Below are 23,125 nucleotides of genomic sequence, written 5' to 3' on the forward strand. Positions count from 1 at the left end.
AGCCTGTTACTTGCCTAATCAATTAAGATAATTTAATTGTCAGTGTTTAAAACTTTTAACCTAGATAGGCACTGACACATATGGGTGACAAAAAATTAAAAAAAAAAAAAAAAACTTCACTGAACTTTTTTTGTTTTTTTAAGTTGAGATTTATAATCAATCATGGTATTATTACTCACATCAAATCAAAAAGAAACTTGAGTACCAGTAGAGTTTTGGACACCTTTACTTGATTTTAAATCTGAAATTCATGTACTTACCACTTTCCACAATTCATTGGAAGTTAAGAAGCATATTTACTATTTCTTTCAAGCCGTTCTTTATAGCCCACAAATTCCAGAGATTGGGGTATTCTACACATTTATAATTTTTTCTTGTAATAATAATTAGATAGTTATTTCTGAAATTTTCCATGTGAATTTCTGATAAGAAATAGATAACAAAACAAACACTTTTTTATTTGTTAAGAAAGAGAAAATAATTGTATGTGCCATGTTCATTAAGCAGTTAATATCCTCTTGGATGGACAGTCTTTAAAATGAGGACCCTCTGCATTTTATTTCTTAAGTGGATAATGATATCTCGTGACAGGTAGAAACAGTGTGATGGCAATCAGTAATCACCATGTGCAAACCACGTACAAAAAACATGTACAAAAATGGTCTTATTGTTCAGAGACCATGAATAGCATTTTCAATGTTCTTGAACCAAAAATATATCTGTTTTCCAAAGCCTTCAATATCATGCCAGATTCATTTTTTTTTTTTTTTGCTTCTCTTAGGAGTTTTTTCTTCTCCTTCTAAAGTGAGTTCCCTAGCTGACAACTTACAAAGGAGAATTTTACCTGCCATTGTGAATTAAATTCAAGAATTATGAAATACAATTGTTTATCAGACTAGTAAAGCCACAAAATCAGCTAACTCAGTTCTCAGAAGACCCTACATTTTTAATTAATATCAGTGCTTGTGGGATAAGGCACCAGAATGATTGGTTAAATTCTTAATTCACTTTGTATATATGTAGACATTCTCAAGATCTTAGGTTCTTGGGATATAATTTCTTTTCCTAATTAACAAAATCGTGTACCCCCCTTACTAGTACCATTTTTTTTAATACATAGAACATTTGGAGGTGTGGATTGCTATTTTAGGGTGTTCAACGTTCTCATTTTCTGATAGTGAATACCCTCAGAAATACGCAACCATTTTTTCCATGAATTTTCTTAAAATGTCATAAGATTTGAAAATTTGTTGATGTGTAATCAATGTATGAACTGACTAATTTTGCTATTTAAAATGGTTGCTAAATATCTTTTATAAATAAGAAGTGCTTACCTTAGTTGGTTAGTATAATCTAATAGTACACTTTTTTATATTTATCTAAAACAAAGTAAGCAGACCCCTAAAATTCACAACTTACTAATCCCACATCAATGAAGGATTGAATAAATAAATAGACAAATATTTCAGACTATTTAGGGATAAAACAAAAGGACTAAGTTACTTGTAGAGCAGATACTATAAATGAGAATACTTGTCTATGGGTTTTTTAGATATGACAAAGTCTGTTAACTCATTAAAGATAAAGCAGATGACTATCATCAAGATCATTTACTTAAACTTATGTCCTCAGGGAGACAGAAATTTACTCTGAAAACGTGAGGATATGATCACTAGTATAGAGCACTACTGTGTACATTGTTATTTTTGCATTTAGACAATTAATAATGACTCCTGATGTGATTCCTGAGTCAGTAACATCAACAATACCTTGGAATTTCTTAGACATGTCAATTCTTACACCTTGTTTTAGTCTTCTGCAGATACCATAACAAAAATCCAATACATTTGTTGGCTTAAATTAGAATAATTTATTTTCTCACTGTCCTGAACCTAGAAAGTCCAAGATCAAGGGGTCAGCAAATTCAGTTTCTAGAAGGTTCTCTTCCTGGCTTCCAGATAGTCATCTTCTTGCTGTGTTTTCACACAGTCCAGAGTGTAAGCTCTGGTGACTCTTCCCATTATTTAATGGCACCAGCCTTGTTGGATTAGGGTTTTATCATCTTCTCAGAGGGCCTAATACCAAATACAGTCACACTTGGGATGAAGGAATCAATATATACATTAACTGGGTATCAGATTCTATTTCTTTCTTGTTTTTGCTTTCCATGGGACTTTGGGTAGGTTAAATGAGCTCTCTGAGACTCTTTCCTTGCTTTGGAGCTTAAATAAAGTCATGTACATCAGTTGTCTTGTAGAATACATAACATATATTTATTTCCCCTATTTTCCACTGAAGATATTCATATATACATTTAAGTAAAATTGTAGATGCTGTTTTATTTAGAGTTATTCCAGCTGATTTTTTGAAAGTACAGCTAGAAAATAGTAATATTTTAATAGCATTTCTAATCATTTTATTTAATCAGTGTTCATCTTAAGAACTGATTCTATTTCTGTTACTTTACTGACTGTTATTTCATATTTGTCTGAAGACTAGAAAGTTGCTTAAAATTGAAATAATGATTAATTCTACTTTGTTCATTTAATATTTCAGTAGTCAGAGCATCACCATTATCATCTAATATTAGTAAAGAATTATGAAAATCCTTGGTTCTCTTTCCATTTCTAGAATACTGTATTTGAATAAGCATTACAATTCAGAGTAAAACAGGGCCTCCTCTTATATTTTACCAACAACCTTTGATTTCCTCCAAAGCATTAGTACTCTGAGAAAAGTTTCACTTACCTTGATATGTAGTACAAATTGTCATGAATAATCTGTCATGAAGATCTTTTTCAGGAAAAAAAAAATAGGAAAGGTTATTTATCATTATCAGGGTAGAATGACGGGAACTGTAGATGAGAAACTGATGATATAAATGAGGGAACATATTTAGACCTACAGATGAAAATTTTTCCGTAGTAATTTTCAGGAGCTTGGTTATATCTGATTGCTGTTGCTGCTGCTGTTTAATCACTAAGTCATGTCCAACTCTTAGCGACCACATGGACTGCAGCCTGCCAAGCTCCTCTGTCCATGGGATTTCTCAAGCAAGAATTCTGAAGTGGGCTGTCATTTTCTTCTCCAGGGGATCTTCCTGACCTAGGTGTTGAACCTGGGTCTCCTGCTTGGCAAGCATCTCTTTTTGGCAGGTATCTCTTGCGTGGCAAGCAGATTCTTTACCACTGACCCACCTGGGAAGCCCTTCTGATTGTTATTTCAGCAGAAATAAAAAAACAACTGATCTTCCTTAACTCTGAGCCATATTTGAGTGAAAACCACAATGAGGTATATAATGTACTTAGAAATATATTTTCAGAACATACTAAATATCTCATTTTGATAACTATTAGTGAATTTAGGAATATTACAATGAAAAGAAACTTAGACTTGGAATGTGGAGGCTCAGTTTTATTATTGCCTCCACTCCCTACTTTGTTGCATATTTCTGAGTCTAACTGATTCATCTATAAAGTGAGGAAATTGTACTATATGACCTCAAATAGCACTTTTAAACTTTTATATTCTGATATTCAGTAAGACTCATCAAAGTTTGCTCATATCTATGATATTTAGTGTGCTTTGGAAATATTTAAATCACTGATCATTATTTTGATATCTGGAGATATGTCAAAGCTTATCTTTAAGGGTAGTAAAAGCCTGCATGCTGCTGCTGCTGCTAAGTCACTTCAGTTGTGTCTGACTCTGTGCAACCCCATAGACAGCAGCCCACCAGGCTCCGCCGTCCCTGGGATTCTCCAGGCAAGAATATTGGAGTGGGTTGCCATTTCCTTCTCCAGTGCATGAAAGGGAAAAGTGAAAGCGAGGTTGCTCAGTAGTGTCCGACTCTTAGTGACCCCATGGACTGTAGCCTACCAGGCTCCTCCATCCATGGGATTTTCCAGGCAAGAGTACTGGACTGGGGTGCCATAGAGAATTATGAAAAAGTTCTAATGATAGCAATGCTGTTCAATTTAAAATAAGCATGTATTTTTATATTACCCACAACATTGAAAGGAATAAAAGTAATGATCCAAAGACTAGAATTTATTAGGTTCTTCCTGAGGAAGGATTTCCATATATTAATATATGTTATGTGAAATAATAGGAAGAAAAATCAGCCTTCCTCTTCCCCACCCCTACTAAATGTCTCACAAAAATATCATTGTTCAGTGTTTAATATATTCTTTTAAGTAGATGGAAGAAGTGAAAATACTTAGCAATGTCAACAAAGAAGAAAACTCAGGAAGACCACTGGAGGAAATAATTTTCAGGAACAAAACTACGTAAATCCATTAAACATTAGGGATGTCATAGGACAATTCTGTTAAGACAGTAGATGCTTCAAAGTCCTTCTTGACCATTTTCCATTTTATTTAAGTTTTAAGGGAAGGAAGAAATAGTACATTTGTCTGTTGCAATGATTAAAAGGAGGGAATAAAATGTCTGTATATTACAACTATCCCATAAATAACAAAGGATTTCTACCAAGATAAAATTAAACTTATTTTTTCCAACTCTTGCAACCAACTGAATTGAAGAGAAGAAAATTAGAGAAGGAAGGCAGATTAGTCATAGAATCCCAGTGTTATCCTTATACCAATAGTGATACTTCTGAGTTAGTAACACAGATTTATGACTAGTACCCTAGGACTGAATAAAGCATATCCAGGGGCTGGAGAAAGCATGTGTAGCAGACAGAAAAAAAGAATGAGACACTGGTAGAGAGTGGGAAGGAGAAATAACTAATGTACACTAATGCAGGAACTAATTATATGTACTTGAACTAATGGAGCTACAGAAAGATAACTTCAAAAAGGTGTATAATATTACTGAAAATTTAGCTAAATATATTTATCTGAATTTGCTTGTTTGGGGGATAAGGTTGTTGATTGTAGAAGCATTAGTGCACTCAGTTCAGGGCAGCATCTGTCACTCAGACATGGCTGACTCTTTGCGACCCCATGGACTGCAGCTCGCCAGGCCTCCTTGTCCATCACCAATTCGTGGAGCTTGCTCAAACGCATGTCCATGAGTTGGTTATGCCATCTGACCATCTCATCTTGTTGTCTGCTTCTCCTACCACCTTCAATCTTTCCCAGCATCAGGGTCTTTTCAAATGAGTCAGTTATTCTCATCAGGTGGCCAAAGTACTGGAGTTTCAGCTTCAGTCCTTCCCAAGAATATTCAGGACTAATTTCTTTAGGGTGGACTGGTTTGATCTCCTTGCAGTCCAAAGGACTCTCAAGAGTCTTCTTCAACACCACAGTTCAAAAGCATCAATTCTTCAGCGTTCAGCTTTCTTTGGAGTCCAACTGTCACATCTATACGTGACTACTGGAAAAACCATAGCTTTGACTGGACAGACTTTTGTCAGCAAAGTAACATCTCTGCTTTTTACTATGCTGTCTAGGTTGGTCATAGCTTTTCTTCAAACGAGTAAGTGTCTTTTAATTTCATGGCTTCAGTCACCATATGCAGTGATTTTGGAGTTCCCCCAAAACAAAATTTGTCATTGTTTCCACCGTTTCCTCATCTTTTTGCCATGAAGTGATGAGACCGATGCCATGATCTTAGTTTTCTGAATGTTGAGCTTTAAGTCAACATTTTCACTCTCCTCTTTCACTTTCATTAAGAGGCTCTTTAGTTCTTCTTTGCTTTCTGCCATAAGGGTGGTGTCATCTGCGTATCTGAGGTTATTGATATTTCCCTGGGCAATCTTAATTCCAACTTGTGCTTCATCCAGCCTGGTATTCGGCATGGTGTACTCTCCATATAAGTTAAATGAGAAGGGTGACAACATACAGCCTTGACGTACTCCTCTCCTGATTTGAAACCAGTCTATTGCTCCATGTCCAGTTCTAACTGTTGCTTCTTGACATGCATACAGATTTTTCAGAAGGCAGGTAAGGTGGTCTGGTATTCCCATTAAAAGATAGTGTTTTAAAGCATATCAATTGGGACTTTCTATGTAATAATACCTTCAAACTTGCTCTCGATTTGCTATTCCTCTTCATATGAGGATAGCATAGAAAATAAGTCAGAAATTTTAAAACCCCATAATAACGATATTTGCATCCACAAAAATTAATGTCCAACTATGGACATTCATAATGATTGAATGCTTAATGATTTATAACTAGTGATTATTCTTTTCTTTTTTTTTGTGATTATTCTTTTAACATCTTGTGAATAAAGAAGATAAAGATTTTTTCTTTAAATAATCATATGGATATTAGAAATAGTCTTTGTATTTTGATTATTATGATTCTTATACATCTTTATTTGTCAAAATCATTGAAAATCCATAAAAAGTGGATTTTATAATTTAGGTAAAAAATTGACTAGACTTTAATAAAAGGTCAGAACTTTAAAAAAATATAGTAACCAAAATGTTTATTTGTAAGTGAGTTATGTAACAGTTTAAAAATAAATTTTTAATAGGTTATATGTGCTCATGAATCAAAATTCAAATGATGTAAAAGGTTTTATAATAAAATCTGCATCCAATTTTTTTTTCTCTAACCACTATATTTCTATCCTGAAGACAATTATCTTTCTAGTTTGTGAATATCCTTTTAAAGATAGCATTCTTTATGTAGAAAACTGTAAATATTTTTCATTCATGTCACTTGTATGTGTGTTGCATATATACCCTAGTTGGAGCACACTATACAACTTGATTTATGTACATAATACATTTTGTAGATGACTCAATATCATTTTCCAGTCCAGGGTTTCTCATGATGGACTCTGCATATAAATTAAATAAGCAGGGTGACAATATACAGACGACGTACTCCTTTTCCTATTTGGAACCAGTCTGTTGTTCCATGTCCAGTTCTAATTGCTGCTTCCTGACCTGCATACAGGTTTCTCAAGAGACAGGTCAGATGATCTGGTATTCCCATCTCTTTCAGAATTTTCCACAGTTTATTGTGATCCACACAGTCAAAGGCTTTGGCATAGTCAATAAAGCAGAAATAGATGTTTTTCTGGAACTCTCTTGCTTTTTCGATGATCCAGCGGATGTTGGCAATTTGATCTCTGGTTCCTCTGCCTTTCCTAAAACCAGCTGGAACATCTGGTAGTTCACTGTTCATGTATTGCTGAAGCCTGGCTTGGAGAATTTTGAGAATTACTTTCCTAGCATGTGAGATGGGTGCAATTGTGCGGTAGTTTGATCATTCTTTGGCATTGCCTTTCTTTGGGATTGGAATGAAAACTGACCTTTTCCAGTCCTGTGGCCATTGCTGAGTTTTCCAAATTTGCTGGCATATTGAGTGCAGCACTTTCACAGCATCATCGTTCAGGATTTGAAATAGCTCAACTGGAATTCCATCACCTCCACTAGCTTTGTTCGTAGTGATGCTTTCTAAGGCCCACTTGACTTCATATTCCAGGATGTCTGGCTCTAGGTGAGTGATCACGCCATCGTGATTATCTGGGTCGTGAAGATCTTTTTTGTACAGTTCTTCTGTGTATTCTTGCCACCTCTTCTTAATATCTTCTGCTTCTGTTAGGTCCATACCATTTCTGTCCTTTATCAAGCCTATCTTTACATGAAATGTTCCTTTGGTATCTCTAATTTTCTTGAAGAGATCTCTAGTCTTTCCCATTCTGTTGTTTTCCTCTATTTCTTTGCCTTGATCACTCGGGAAGGCTTTCTCATCTCTCCTTGCTATTCTTTGGAACTCTGCATTCAGATGGGAATATCTTTCTTTTTCTCCTTTGCTTTTCGCTTCTCTTCTCTTCCCAGCTATCTGTAAGGCCTCCTCAGATAGCCATTTTGCTTTTTTGCATTTCTTTTCCATGGGGATTTTCTTGATCCCTGTCTGCTGTACAATGTCATGAACCTCTGTCCATTGTTCATCAGGCACTCTGTCTATCAGATCTAGTCCCTTAAATCTATTTGTCACTTCTACTGTATACTCATAAGGGATTTGATCTAGGTCATACCTGAATGGACTAGCAGTTTTCCCTACTTTCTTCAATTTAAGTCTGAATTTGGCAATAAGTAGTTCATGATCTGAGCCACAGTCTGCTCCCAGTCTTGTTTTTGCTGACTGTATAGAGCTTCTCCATCTTTGGCTGCAAAGAATATAATCAATCTGGTTTCGGTGTTGACCATCCGGTGATGTCCACATGTAGAGTCTTCTCTTGTGTTGTTGGAAGAGGGTGTTTGCTATGACCAGTGCGTTCTCTTGGCAAAACTCTATTAGCCTTTGCCCTGCTTCATCCTGTACTCCAAGACCAAATTTGCCTGTTACGCCAGGTGTTCATTACATGCAGTGCTGACTCATTCTCATTATTGGCTATTCCATTTTAATAATGTACTATAAACACATCTTTATACAGTCCCTTTTAGATTATTATTCAACTTTTTGTTTCAATATTTTGTTATTAGAAACAATACAAAAATGAACATTCTCATAGGTATGTGTATATATGTAGTAAAGAAGTCCTAGAAATGAAATGCTGTATCAGTGAATAAGTGCATATTATTTTAATAGATATTTCAATGTTTCCCTTTATGGTCTATTCTATTGTACAATCTTGTCTACAATTTTGATCACCTGTTTGGCCATATTTATGCCAATAATTGAAGGTAATTAAACTTTTTTGCCAATTTGATGTGCAAAAATGCCATAGCATTATAGTCGTAATTGGAATCTCTCTCAATGTGAATAAAAACAAGCATATTTTCATGTTAAAAAAAAACCAGTTAAAGTTTCTAGGTGGTAATTAAATCCAAGCTTACTTTATAGTAATTCATTTAGTTGTAGATTGTGCTTTAATTATTTATCTATAATTGGTGTTTTCAAAACTACATTTTCTGGCTGCACTTTCATCTTGGGTTCTGGGTGAAATCCAGATTTGGCCAGGAAATTTTACTTGAACATCATTACTTGAAGACAGAAATTGGATAGAGGTTATATTTCCTCTATTTCTGCTCCTCTTTTCCTTATATCAAATAAGGTTGTGGAAACACTGGAATTTTCCACCACAGTCTTAGAAAAATTCCCAGAAACTGGTCATGTTTCATAGGCAAGAAACAGAGAGTCCTCTTCCAGATCCACTATGACTCTATGGAAAATAAATGCAGTGTTAGTGATCCCTCAATAGATTTTTTTGTTTTTTTCATTTTTATCTTACATAGTGTCCTTATAGATCCTGGGATGACATCCTTCCCAAATTTTTATTCTATGACTGAGGTGAGATACCTGTCATCAAGCTATTTTCAGGAATATTGTGTTGGGGGAAGGAATGAGATATCAAGTTCTGAGGAATTTTCCCTAGTTCTGAATGAAATTCTTTGAGGCACATGATTTTATATTATGTATGTTATTTATTTTACACTCTCCTTCTCCCCAGACAACACAAAGCAATTTTCCCCCTTCATGTTGCCTCAACTACAGACTGTTTCCTATAAATATGGCATGTCTGCATTTTCTTCATTCAGTATTTCCTTCCCTGCTATTCTTTATTGGTGGTTTAGTCACTAAGTTGTACCCGACTCTTGGTGACCCCATGGACTACGGCCTGCCAGGTTTCTCTGTCCATGGGATTTTCTAGGCGAGAATACTGGAGTGGGTTGCCTTTTATTTTATGTTACCCAGTGTTATTGAGAAAAGGTTCCATGGCCAGCTTACACTGCTGGTATCTGTTGTTCCAAAGAAAGGATTGTTAATTTTAGTTAATAGGAAAAGATGATTATATCAGAGCATTGTGCAAGGCTGGTTGGGAACTACAACTGTAGGCACTTTTTCTGGTTTCTCCAAGTTTTGTTTAAAATATTATCCAATATTTTTGAAAGGACAAGGGAACAGCACAACTTTACTCTGTAATCTTATTAACCCTAGTTTTCTTAACCTTCAAGAGTGTAAAGTATTTGCCTCGTAAGCCCATTAAGGAATAGAAGTAAATTTATGAGTAGTTGGGGTTAGAAAAAGTGTTCTAGATCTATTTACTTTTTGCTTCAGAACTGGTAGAACACGATTATCATAAAATAGGAACACATTTGGATTGCTAGGACTATTCCTCTAGCCTTGGATAATTTATTTTGTCAAATTAAGACTATATATTTTCCCATCCAAAAAATTTTACTCCAGGTCCAGTACATGCACAAATTTGTGATAATAAAATCCATTGGCTTGCCCTTCAGCCATGTGAAGATACAACTAGAAGATGAAAAGATGAAAGAGGGTCCTCACCTGGAAGACAGTCTCAGGCTATCACCCTAGTCTTGGACTTCCACCCTCCATAACTATGAGAAATAAATTTCCATTGTTTATTTTTAAAATGGCTTATCAAGATTTTTATTCCTTTGCCCCCTCCCCTTGGTTTTTAAACTCAGCACTGATTTCCAACACCACTCGAACTGCATGTTCATGTGTTCACTTGCCAAACCATGTCCAACTCTTTGAGACTCCATGGAATGCAGCATGCCAGGCATCCTTGTCCCTCACCTCTCCTGGAGTTTGTTCCCAAGTTCAACTCCATTGAATCAGTGATGCCATTAATGTGGCATCCCAGTCTAACTGCATATAAATCATTTATTAAAAATACATACACCTGACATTCCTCCCATCCCCAATGTATACAAGTGACCAAAGGCATGGCTCTAATAAAGTAATTTAAAAAAACTACTAATATGATGCTGAAACCAAGCCTATTTTTAGAACCACTGCAATTTATTATGAAATCTGAAATTATAAAAAATAATTCAAAGCCCAGCATAAGAAACCTTCAAATTACTTTCATTTTGGCACAATTAATATGGCATAGCAGCTAAACCCAACGGTAAACAGGAGCAGATTTTCTCCAAGTTCTCTGTACTTGAATCTGATTAATAAAGTTAAACTCTTAAGAGTTTAATAAATTAATAAAGTCAATCTCTTTAGAAAAACATATTACAAAAGTATTTCAGACTCGGTGAACTTAATTTTATCTTTTTTAAAAGGCATAAGCACTTGGGTTCCATCTGAAAATGACAGCATGAGCTCAGTTTGTTTCCAAGGCAACCCATTCGATATCACAGAAATCCAAGTCTATATCCCAACCATGAATGCAGAAGAAGCTGAATCTGAATGGTTCTATGAAGACCTACAAGAACTTCTATCAGTTCAGTTCAGTCGCTCAGTCATGTCTGACTCTTCGTGACTCCATGGACTGCAGTACGAAAGGCTTCCCTGTACATCACCAACTTCCGGGACTTACTCAAACTCATGTCCATTGAGTTGGTGATGCCATCCAAACATCTCATCCTCTGCAGTCCCATTCTCCTCCCGCTTTCACTCATTCCCAGCATCAGGGTCTTTTCCAATGAGTCAGTTCTTCCCCAAAGGAGGCCAAAGGATTGGAGTGTCAGCTTCAGCATCAGTCCTTCTGATGAATATTCAGGACTGTTTTTCTCTAGGATGGACTGGCGGGATCTTCATGCTGCCCAAGGAACTCTCAAGAGTCTTCTCCAACACCACAGTTCAAAAGCATCAATTATTCGGCACTCAGGTTGCTTTATAGTCTAACTCTCACATCCATACATGACTACTGGAAAAACCAAAGTTTTGGCTAAACGGAAATTTGTTGGCAAAGTAATGTCTCTGCTTTTAAATTTGCTGTCTAGGTTGGTAATAACTGTTCTTCCAAGTAGCAAGTGTCTTTTAATTTCATGGCTGAAATCACCATCTGCAGTGATTTTGGAGTCCCAAAAAATAAAGTCTGTCATTGTTTTCCCATCTATTTGCCATGAAGCGAGAGGACCAGATGCCATGATCTTAGTTTCCTGAATGTTGAGTTTTAAGCCAACTTTTTCGCTTTTGGCTTTCACTTTCATCAAGAGGCTCTTTAGTTCTTCTTTGCTTTCTGCCCTAAGTGTGGCGTCATTTGCATATCTGAGGTAAGTGATATTTCCCCTGGAACTCTCTTGGTTTGACCTTGTGTTTCATCCAATCCTGAACTTCTCATGATGTACTCCACATATAAGTTAAATAAGCAAGGTGACAATATACAGCCTTGATGTACTCCTTTCCCGATTTGGAATCAGTCTGTTGTTCCATGTACAGTTCTAACTGTTGCTTCTTGACCTGCATACAAATTTCTCAGGAGGCAGATCAGGTGGTCTGGTATTCCCATCTCTTGAAGAATTTTCCTTTTTTTTTTTTTTTTGTGATCCACACAGCCAGTCTTTGGCATAGACAATAAAGCAGAAGTACATGTTTTTATGGAACTCTCTCTCTTTTTTGATGATCCAGCAAATGTTAGCAATTTGATCTCTGGTTCCTCTGCTTTTTCTAAATCCAGCTTGAACCTCTGGAAGTTCACGGTTCATGTACTCTTGAAGCCTGGCTTGGAGAATTTTGAGCATTAATTTGCTAGTGTGTATGATGAGTGTAATTGTGTGGTAGTTTGAGTATTCTTTGGCATTGCCTTTCTTTGTGACTTGAGTGAAAACGGACCTTTTCCAGTCCTGTGGCCACTACTGAGTTTTCCAAGTTTGCTGGCATATTGAGTGCAACACTTTCACAGCATCATCTTTTAGGTTTTGGAATAACTCAACTGGAATTCTATCACCTCCACTAGCTTTGTTTGTAGTGATGTTTCCTAAGGCCCACTTGACTTCACATTCCAGGATGTCTGGCTCTAGGTGAGTGATCACACCATCGTGATTATCTGGGTAATGAAAATCTTTTTTGTATAGTTCTGTGTATTCTTTTCAACTCTTCTTAATATCTTCTGCTTCTGTTAGGTCTATACCATTTCTGTCCTTTATTGTGCCCATCTTTGCATGAAATGTTCCCTTGCTCTCTAATTTTCTTGAAGTGATCTCTAGCCTTTCACATTCTATTGTTTTCCTATATTTCTTTGCATTGGTCACTGAGGAAGTCTTTGTTATCTCTCCTTGCTATTCATTCAATCTCTTTATTCAGATAAGTATATCTTTCCTTTTCTCCTTTGCCTTTCACTACTCTTATTTGCACAGCTATTTGTACTGTCTCCTCAGACAACCGTTTTGTCTTTTTGAATTTCTTTTTCTTGGGGATGGTCTTATTCACTGCCTCCTGTATACTGTCATGAACCTCCATCCATAATTCTTCAGGCACTCTGTCCATCATTTCTAATCCCTTGAATCTGTTTGTCACTTCCATTGTATAGTTGTAAGGGAGTTGATTTAGGTCATACCTGAATGGTCTAGTGGTTTTCCCTACTTTCTTCAATATAAGTCTGAATTTGGCAAAAAGGAGATCATGATCTGAGCCACAGTCAGCTCCCAGTCTTGTTTTTTGCTGTCTCTGTAGAGCTTCTTCATTTTTGGCTGTAAAGAATATAAGCAATCTGATTTCAGTATTGACCACCTGATGATGTCCATGTGTAGAGTCTTCTCTTGTCTTGTTGGAAGAGGGTGTTTGCTATGACCAGTGCATTTTCTTGGCAAAACTCTATCAGCCTTTGCCTTGCTTCATTCTGTACTCCAAGGCCAAATTTCCTTGTTACTCCAGGTATTTCTTGACTTCCTACTTTTGCATTCCAGTCCCTTATAATGAAAAGGACACCTTTTTTGGGTGTTAGTTCTAGAAGGCCTTGTAGGTGTTCATAGAACCATTTAACTTCACCTTCTTCAGCATTTGGAGAAGGCAATGGCACCCCACTCCAGTACTCTTGCCTTAGAAACCCCATGGACGGAGGAGCCTGGTAGGCTGCAGCCCATGGGGTCGCAACAAGTCGGACAAGACTGAGCGACTTCACTTTCACTTTTCCCTTTCATGCACTGGAGAAGGAAATGGCAGCCCACTCCTAACTGGTGGGGCATAGATTTGGATTACTGTGATATTGATTGGTTTGCCTTGAAAATGAACAGAGATCATTCTGCCGTTTTTGAGATTGCATCCAAGTACTAAATTTCAGACTCTTTTTCTGACTATGATGGCTACTCCATTTCTTCTAAGGGATTCTTATCCACGATAGTAGAGATAATGGTCATCTGAATTAAATTCATCCATTCCAGTTCATTATAGTTTGCTGATTCCTAAACTATCGATGTTCACTCTTTCCATCTCCTGTTTGACCACTCCTATAAATAACTCCAAAATAAACATGGACTTTTCATGATAGGGGAAAAGGATGCTCAAATGGTCAGTCAAGAGATACCTGGAGTAACAGGCAAGTTTGGCTTTGGATTACAAAATGAAGGAGGGCAAATGCTAACAGAGTTTTGCCAAGGTAACACACTAGTCATACCAAATATCCTCTTCCAACAACACAAGAGATGGCTCTACACAGGGACATCATTTGATGGTCAATTCTGAAATCAGATTTATTATATTCTTTGCAGCCAAAGATGGAGAAGCTCTACACAGTCAGTAAAAACAAGACTGGCAGCTGACTGTGGTTCAGATCATGATGTTCTTATTGCCAAATTCAGACTTAAATTGAAGAAAGTGTGGAAAACCACGAGATCATTCAGGTGTGATCTAAATCAAATCCCTTATGATTATACAGTGGATGTGACAAATAGATTCAAGGGATTAGATTGATAGACAGAATACCTGAAGAACTATGGATTGAGGTTCATAACGTTGTACAGGAGGCAGTGATCAAGTCTATCCACAAGAAAAAGAAATTCAAAAAGGCAAACCCTATATGCGAGACAGAATAAGAGACACAGATGCATAGAACAATTTTATGGACTCTGAGGGAGAAGGTGAGGGTGGGACGTTCTGGGGGAATAGCATTGAAACATGTATATTATCAAATGTGAAACAGAACACCATTCCTTGTTCGATGCATGAGACAAGGGCTCAGGGCCGGGGCAATGGGATGACCCAGAGGGAGGGGATGGGGAGGGAGGTGGGTGGGGGGTCCAGGAAGGGGAACACATGTAAACCCATGGCTGATTCATGTCAATGTATGGCAAAAACTATTACAATATTGTAAAGTAATTAGCCCCCAACTAAAATAAATAAATTTATTAAAAAAAAAAGGCAAAGTGGTTGTCTGAGGAGGCCTTACAAATAGGTGAGAAAAGAAGAGAAGTGAAAGGCAAAGGAGCAAAGGAAAGATATACTTATCTGAATACAGAGTTTGAAAGAATAGAAAGAAAAGATAAGAAAACTTTCCTATGTGAACAATGAAAACAAACAGGAAAACAATAAAATAGGAAAGACTAGAGATCTCGTCAAGAAAATTAGTGATCCCAAGGGAATATTCCATTCAAAGATGGGCACAATAAAGGACAGAAACGGTATGGATCTAACAGAAGCAGAAGAAATTAAGAAGAAATGGCAAGAATACACAGAATAACTATATAAAAAATTCTCCTTAGTCTCCAAGGGACCCCCAGAGTCTTCTCTAGCACCATAGTTCAAAGTCATCTTTTCCTCAACACTCTGACTTCTTTATAGTCCAGCTCTCACAACCTCACGTAACCACTGGGAAAACAATATCCTCGCTGATAGGGACCTTTGTTGGTGGAGTAATGTCTCTGCACACACTGTCTGCTGCTGCTGCTGCTGCTAAGTCACTTCAGTCATGCCCGACTCTCTGCGACCCCATAAACGGCAACCCGTCAGGCTCCTCCGTCCATGGGAGTTTCCAGGCAAGAGTGCTGGAGTGTGTTGCCATTGCCTTCTCCGCACACACTGTCTAGGTTTCTCATAACTTTCCTGACAAGAAGCAAACATCATCTGATTTCATGGCTGTAGTCACCATCCGCAGTGGTTTTAGAGTCCGAAAAGAGCAAACCTGTCATTACTTCCATATGTTCCCCCTCTATTTTCCATGAAATAATGGGGCAAGATGCCATGATCTTAGTTTTTTTAACGTTTAGTTTTAAGCTGACTCTTTCACTCTCCTCCTTCATCCTCATCAAAAGGCTCTTTAGTTCCTCTTCTCTTTCTGCCATTAGAGTGGTATCATCCACATATCTGAGGTTGTTGATGTTTCTCCCAATTATCTTAATTTTAGCTTGTAACTCATTCAGCCCGACATTTTTCATTTTATTCTCAGCGTATAGATTAAACTAACAGACTGACAGCAGACACCTTTGTCGTACCTTTTTTTCCTCAATCTTGGACCAATCAGTTGTTCCATACAGGGTTCAAACTCCTGCCTCTTGACACACATACAGGCTTCTTAGGAGACAGGTAAGGTGGTCCAGTATTCCCACCTCTTTAAGAGCTATCTAGAGTTTCTTATGATCCATGCAGTCAAAGGGTTTGGTGTAGTCAATGAAACTGAGGTGGATTTTTTTTTCTGGAATTCCCTAGCTTTTGCTATGATCCAGTGATGCTGACAACTTGTGGATCTCTGGTTGCTCTTCATTTTCTAAACCCAGCTTGGACATCTGGAATTTCTTTATTTACATAACTCTGAAGCCTAGCATGAAGGATTTTAAGAATGACCTTACTAGCATGGGAGATGAGTGCAATTGTCCGATGGTTAGTACATTCTTTAGTACTATCCTTTATGGGAATTGGGATGAGAACTGACCTTTTCCAGTCCTGTGGCCAATGGTGAGTCTTCCAGATTTGCTGACATTTTGAATGCAGCACCTTGATGGTGTCATCCTTTAGGGTTTTCAGTAGTTCTACTCAAATTCCATCACATCCTCTAACTTTATTAACAGCAGTACTTCCTAAGGCAGCAAGATAATAGTAAATTCTTAATTAATTCATCAACAAGTGAAAATGAGACAGAGATATGTCAAAATGAGTTTGAGATATATTTATATATTATAAAAAATTTCTCAGTACTGTTTATTACAGTTGCATCAGTGCATCATTCTTTTTAAGTTCATTAAGACTGCAAAGGAGAAATATGGAGCTTATTTTTAGATAGAACAGAAAGCAAATCCTGAGTCTATGATCTTGATAAGCTACTTTAAATGTTTCCTCAAAGGTAATGTTAGTATTACTTTTATACCTATACTACAAACTTTTTAATAAAAGTTAAAAAAAAAAAAAGGAAAACCATAACCAACTGATAGATGCAAGAGTAAATATTAACTATTGTCCTTTTTAAAAATCACACTGGGAAGATAAAAAACTTTTAGAGGTTCATGTCCATGTCTGTTTACAATCAGAATGGCATTGATTTTTGTTTATGTTGATCATAGGCCAAAGAAATAAAACACCAATGGCAGTTAAATAGATTTCCTTTTGTCATATAAGAAGGCTAAACACTAGTCTGAGCCATTCTTCCTTTGGTAGTTTGAATCCAAGAGTCAAAAATTAAGTAAAAAATGCCAGAAATAATTCATTGTTTGCTTTTATCTTTTGTGTGCCATTTGAAGAATGGAAGCATGCATTTTATACATTATCAAAATGGCATTGATAAGTACTCACATTACTTACTTGAGAAATAAAAATTTCTGAAAGGAAAGAAATGTCAAATATGGAACAATGTTAAGTCTTGCCATAAAACAACAAATCTTTAAATAGATATCTTACAGATCATCTTCTATATCATTAGTTTATATTATACTGTATACAGCAATTTGACTCCTTAATTTAACACCAACTCCCATAGCAAGATTCTATCCAAGATGTAGTCCAAAAGCAATAGCAAATAGTATACAAAAGTGTTTATAATATTTATAAGGCTCTTTTTGAAAACATGATAGGTTCTAAGCTCATATTTACCCATAAAGATTCTACAGTGGAGTCTCTTCCTACTATATCATTTTTACTACCATGCCACAAGTGGTTTTGTTACCACTCCATTCTATAGTTACTAATATTAATATTATATGTTAATCCCCAACAACATGCTACATTAACCTTATCAGCTACCACTCTCAATAATATTTACATTTTCACAACTATCTGCACTGCCTGTCTTTATCAGTTCTTTCTTGTTTTTTTCTTCAGAATTCTTTTGCTTCTTACATGCCTTCCAGAATTAAATAGCAATAGTTGTATATATTTCTATGATATGAATATACCCACTAATTTTTTTTTAATTTCTGAAGCCTGACATACATATTAAACTTCATCTTCTCAAGCATCTTAGTGTACCTGTACCTAAGAATAGATTCAAAATAAATAAAATACATTATTTCAGATTTAAATATGATCTAGATTTTCACCCATTTTACGTTTCAGTTGATTGCATGTTTTAGCATGAGGGTGGCAGTGGAAAGAAAAATGTTTTTCTGACAATTTGGCTTTCCTGGTTAGAAATCCAGGTGTTTCTTTTTATTCTTTTATAGCTAACTGATACAATAGGGAGGACATTTAATCTATCATCATGTTCACAAAGAAATTACCCATGGCTGTAATTTCAATCAAATATATGAAAGCTTCTTTCCATCTGTAAGATGATCAAGTAGAACTGCAATAGGCATTTAGGGTTCTTCCTTCCTTAACATTATACAGATATATATTTTATATAGCAACAGGAACTCATTATATTTTCAATGATTATGTACCTAAATATAGTTTTCACTCACTGACTTTCTACTTTCAAAATCAAAAAAAAAGCTTTGTCTTATCAAGAATCTGGTTAATTCAGGAATTCTATATTAGGATTTGAACAAAAGGAAAAATTGACTAGTCTCAATCACATGGAGAAAAGAGCAGTCTATCCTCATCATATCCCACTTCTCTAATTTCTAGGAGAACGTATTTAGAAGGATGTGATGCATGGAACTTGGAAGTGCAGGATTCTTCACACTTAATCTTGAAAAAAGTTATATTATTCATTATTAAATATGTGACTTAATTTGATAATTTCATGTAGCAGAGAAAATAAATCAGCTCTGAATTCGTGTTCACTTAAAAATATACTGTGAGAAGAGAAAAATATAAATTCCTTTAGGGGAATATCTCTTTTTTGTGTGTGGTCCCTTCTCCATAAGTATGGGGAGTTAAAGGCACACTTGACAAAAATCAAGATCATTAGTCTTTATTGCCTCTTCAAATTATCCTGTGAGAAGACAGTAAAAACTGAGATGTTTAATATTTGTGAAATATCATTCTAATAAAGATTTTTAAATTATGATTTTTTTGCTTTATCAGAATCAGGTTCCTTGGTGAATAATATGATCTGGAAGATAAAATCTTTCTGTCTCTTCACTTTGATTCATTAAATTCCACCAATTTAAATATTCTAAATTAAAGTGAAAGATAGTATTATTTCAATCAGAATCCTTGGAACTAGAGCTTGTTTCTCATTCCTTAGCATTATATGTCCTCTTTTAGATGTTAACTCTTTTCTAATGTTTGATAAAATTTGCCTGTGAACCCATCTCATTAGGAACTTTGATAGATTTTTAATCACAGTGTTAATTTCAGTACTGGTGAGTGGTTTCTTCATATTTTATATTTCTATCTGGTTCAGTCTTAGAAGGCTTCATCATTCTTATAATGTGTCCATTTCTTCCATGTTGTCATTTTATTGGTGTATATTTCCTGGCTGTAGTCTCTTATGATCCTTTGTACTTCTGTGGTGTCCATTGCAACTTCTGTTTTTACATTACTAATTTTATTGAGTTGAGTCATCTCCCTTATTTTCTTGATGAGTCTGGCCAAAGGTTTATCAATTTTGCTTATATTCTGAAAGAACTGGCTTTTAAATTCATTGCTCTTTACTACAGTGGTTGTGGTTTGTATCTATTTCATTTATCTGCCTTGATATTTATGATTCTTTCCTTTGACCAACAGGCTTTTTAATCAATCAATTAATTTTGATTGGAGAATAATTACTTTACAATATTGTAATGGTTTTTGTCATACATCAGCATAAATGGCCACGTATATAAATGTATCGACCCATCCTGAACACCCCTCCCACCTTCCTCCCAACCCTATCCCTCTGGGTTGTCTGACTTTTGTTGCCCTGCTTCATGCATCAAACTTGCACTGGTCATCTGTTTTACATACAGTAATGCACATGTTTCAATGGTGTTCTCTCAAATCATTCCACCCTTGCATTCTCCCACTGAACCCAAAAGTCCGTTCAATACATCTGTGTCTCCTGTGCTGCCCTGCATGTAAGATTGTTGGTACCGTCATTATAAATTCTATATATATGCATTAACATACAGTATTTGTCTTTCTTTTTCTGACTTATTTCATTCTGTATAAAAAGCTGCATGTTCATCCACCTCATTAGAACTGATTCAAATGTGTTCCTTTCCATAGGTGAGTGATATTTCATTGTGTATATGTACCACAATTTCCTTATCTATTCACCTGCTGATGCACATCTAGGTTGCTTCTATGTCCTAGCTTTTGTAAATAGTGCTGCAATGAACATCGGGGTACATGTGTCTCTTTCAATTCTGGATTCCTTGGGGTATAGGCCCAGCAGTGGAATTGCTGGGTCATATTGCAGTTCTATTTCCAGCTTTTTAAGGAATTTCCACACTGTTCTCCATAGTGGTTGTACCAGTTTGCATTCCCACCAACAGTGTAAGAGGGTTCCCTTTTTTCCACACTCTCTCCAGCATTTATTGTTTGTAGACTTTTTGATAATGGTCATTCTCACCACTGGTGACAGATGACACCTCACTGTGGTTTTTATTTGTATTTCTCTAATAATTAGGGAAGTTGAGCATCTTTTCATGTGTTCATTAGCCATCTGTATGTTTTCCTTGGAGAAATGTCTGTTTAGGTATTTTACCCACTTTTTGATTGGTTGTTCGTTTTTTCTGGTATTGAGTGCATGAGCTGCTTGTACATTTTGGAGATTAATTATTTGTCAGTTGTTTCAATGATATTATTTTCTCCCATTCTGAGGGCAATCTTTTCACCTGCTTATAGTTTTCTTTGTTGTGCAAAAGCTTTTAGGTTCAATTGGTCACATTTGTTTATTTTTTGTTTTTATTTCCATTACTCTAGGAGGTGGGTCATAGAGGATCTTGCTGTGATTTATGTTGGAGAGTGCTCTGCCTAAGTTTTTCTCTAAGAGTTTTATAGTTTCTGGTCTTACCTTTAGGTCTTTAATCCATTTTGAGTTTATTTTTATGTATGGCTTTAGAAAGTTTTCTATTTTCATTATTTTACATGTAGTTGACCAGTTTTCCCAGCACTTGTTGAAAAGACTGTCTTTTCTCCATTGTATATTTTTGTCTCCTTTGTCAAAGATAAGGTGTTCATCAGTTTATCTCTGGACTTTCTATTTTTTTTTTTTCCCCATTGATCTGTATTTCTGTTTTTGTGCCAGTACCATACTGTCTGGATGACTGTAGCTTTGTAGTATAGTCTGAAGTTTCATTCTTCTTTCTCAAGATTGCTTTGATTACTCAGGGTCTTTTTTGTTTCCATACAAATTGTGAAATTGTTTGTTCTAGTTCTGTGAAAAAAATACCATTGGTAGTTTGATAGGGATTGTGTTGAATCTATATATTGTTTTGGGTAGTATACTCATTTTCACTATATTGATTTTTCCAACCCAAGAACATAGTATATTTCTCCATTTATTGTGTCCTTTTTGATTTCTTTCATCAGTGTTTTATAGTTTTCTGTATACAAGTCTTTTATTTCTTTAGATAAATTTAATCCTAAGTATTTTATTCTTTTTGTTGCAATGGTGAATGGAATTGTTTCCTTAATTTCTCTTTCTGATTTTTCATTGTTAGTGTATAGGAATGCAAAGGATTTTTCTGTATTAATTTTATATCCTGCAACTTTACTGTATTCATTAATTAAATCTAGAAATTTTCTTGTGGAACCTTAAGGTTTTATATGTAGAGGATCATGTCATCTGCAAACAGTGAGAGTTTACTTCTTCTTTTCCAATCTGAATTCCTTTTATTTATTTTTCTTCTCTGTTTGCTGTGGCTAGGACTTCCAAAACTATGTTGAGAAGCAGTGGTGAGAGTGGGCACCCTTGTCTTGTTCCCAATTTCAGAAAAAAATGCATCATTTTTTTTGCCATGAAGATAACATTTGCTGTGGGTTTGTCATATATGGTTTTTATTATGTTGAGGAGAAGACTCTTGAGAGTCCCTTGGACTGCAAGAAGATCCAACCAGTCCATCCTAAAGGAGATCAGTCCTGGGTGTTCATTGGAAGGACTGATGTTGAAGCTGAAACTCCAAGACTTTGGCCACCTCATGAGAAGAGTTGACTCATTGGAAAAGACCCTAATGCTGGGAAGTATTGGGGGCAGGAAGAGAAGGGGACGACAGAGGATGAGATGGTTGGATGGCATCACTGACTCGATAGACATGGGTTTGGGTAAACTCCGGGAGTTGGTGATGGACAGGGAGGCCTGGTGTGCTGCAATTCATGGGGTCACAAAGAGTCGGACAAGACTGAGCGACTGACCAGAACTGATGTTCCTTCTATGCCTACTTCCTAGAGAGCTTTTTTCATAAATGTGTGTAGAAATTTCTCCAGGTATTTCTCTGCATTTATTGAAATAATCATATTGTTTTTATCTTTCAATTTGTTAATATGATGCATCACATTGATTGATCTGCAAATATTGAAGAATCTTTGCACCTCTGGAATAAACCCCACTTGATCATGATGTATGATCTTTTTAATATGTTGTTGGGTTCTGGTTGCTGGAATTTTGTTGAGGATTTTTGCATATATGTTCATCAGTGTTATTGGCCAGTAGTTTTTTTTTTTTTTTCTTGTGTTTGGCATCTTTGTCTGATTTTGGGGTCAGCGTGATGGTGTCCTCATAGAATAAATTTGGAAGTTTTCTTTCATCTGCAATTTTTTGGAAGAGTTTGAATAGGATAGGTGTTAGCTCTTCTCTAAATTTTTGGTAGAATTCACCTCTGAAGCCATTTGGTCCTGGGCTCTTGTTTGTTAGATTTTTCACTACAGCTTCAATTTCCTTTCTTGATATTGGTGTGTTCAAATCTTCTATTTCTTCATGGTTCAGTTTTGAAAGGTTATACTTTTTTAAGAATTTGTGTTTCTTCCAAGTTGCCCATTATATTGGCATATAGTTGTTTAGTAGTCTCTTATGTTGGTTGGTATTTCTGTGTTGTCTGTTTAACTTCTCCATTTTCATTTCTAATTTTATTGACTTGAGCCTTCTCCCTTTTTTCTTGATGAGTCTGGTTAATGGTTTGTCTATTTTATCTTCTCAAAGAACGAGCTTTTAATTTTATTGATCTTTGCTATAGTCCCCTTCACTTCTTTTTCATTTATTTCTGCTC

General features: G+C 35.9%; 1 protein-coding gene across 2 annotated transcripts in view; it reads right to left on the minus strand.

The window, feature by feature from the left end:
* LOC145543292 (uncharacterized) overlaps positions 1-23,125 on the minus strand; it is a 54,832-nt gene that overhangs the window by 24,782 nt on the left and 6,925 nt on the right. Inside the window, exons 2-3 of one of the 2 annotated variants that reach the window (XM_081584336.1) lie at positions 16,492-16,636; positions 2,749-2,793 (exon numbers count right to left, since the gene is read on the minus strand). In XM_081584336.1, the coding sequence (XP_081440462.1) occupies positions 2,749-2,793; positions 16,492-16,567 (121 nt within the window). In that variant the 5' untranslated portion in view covers positions 16,568-16,636. Of the gene's footprint in view, positions 1-2,748; positions 2,794-8,494; positions 9,091-16,491; positions 16,637-23,125 lie in introns of those variants that run through there. The other variant, XR_014080614.1, reaches the window with a different exon arrangement.

This window comes from Giraffa tippelskirchi, chromosome 3, assembly GCF_054371585.1.
Source record: "Giraffa tippelskirchi isolate mGirTip1 chromosome 3, T2T-mGirTip1v1.2.pri, whole genome shotgun sequence".
Classification (NCBI taxonomy): domain Eukaryota; kingdom Metazoa; phylum Chordata; class Mammalia; order Artiodactyla; family Giraffidae; genus Giraffa; species Giraffa tippelskirchi.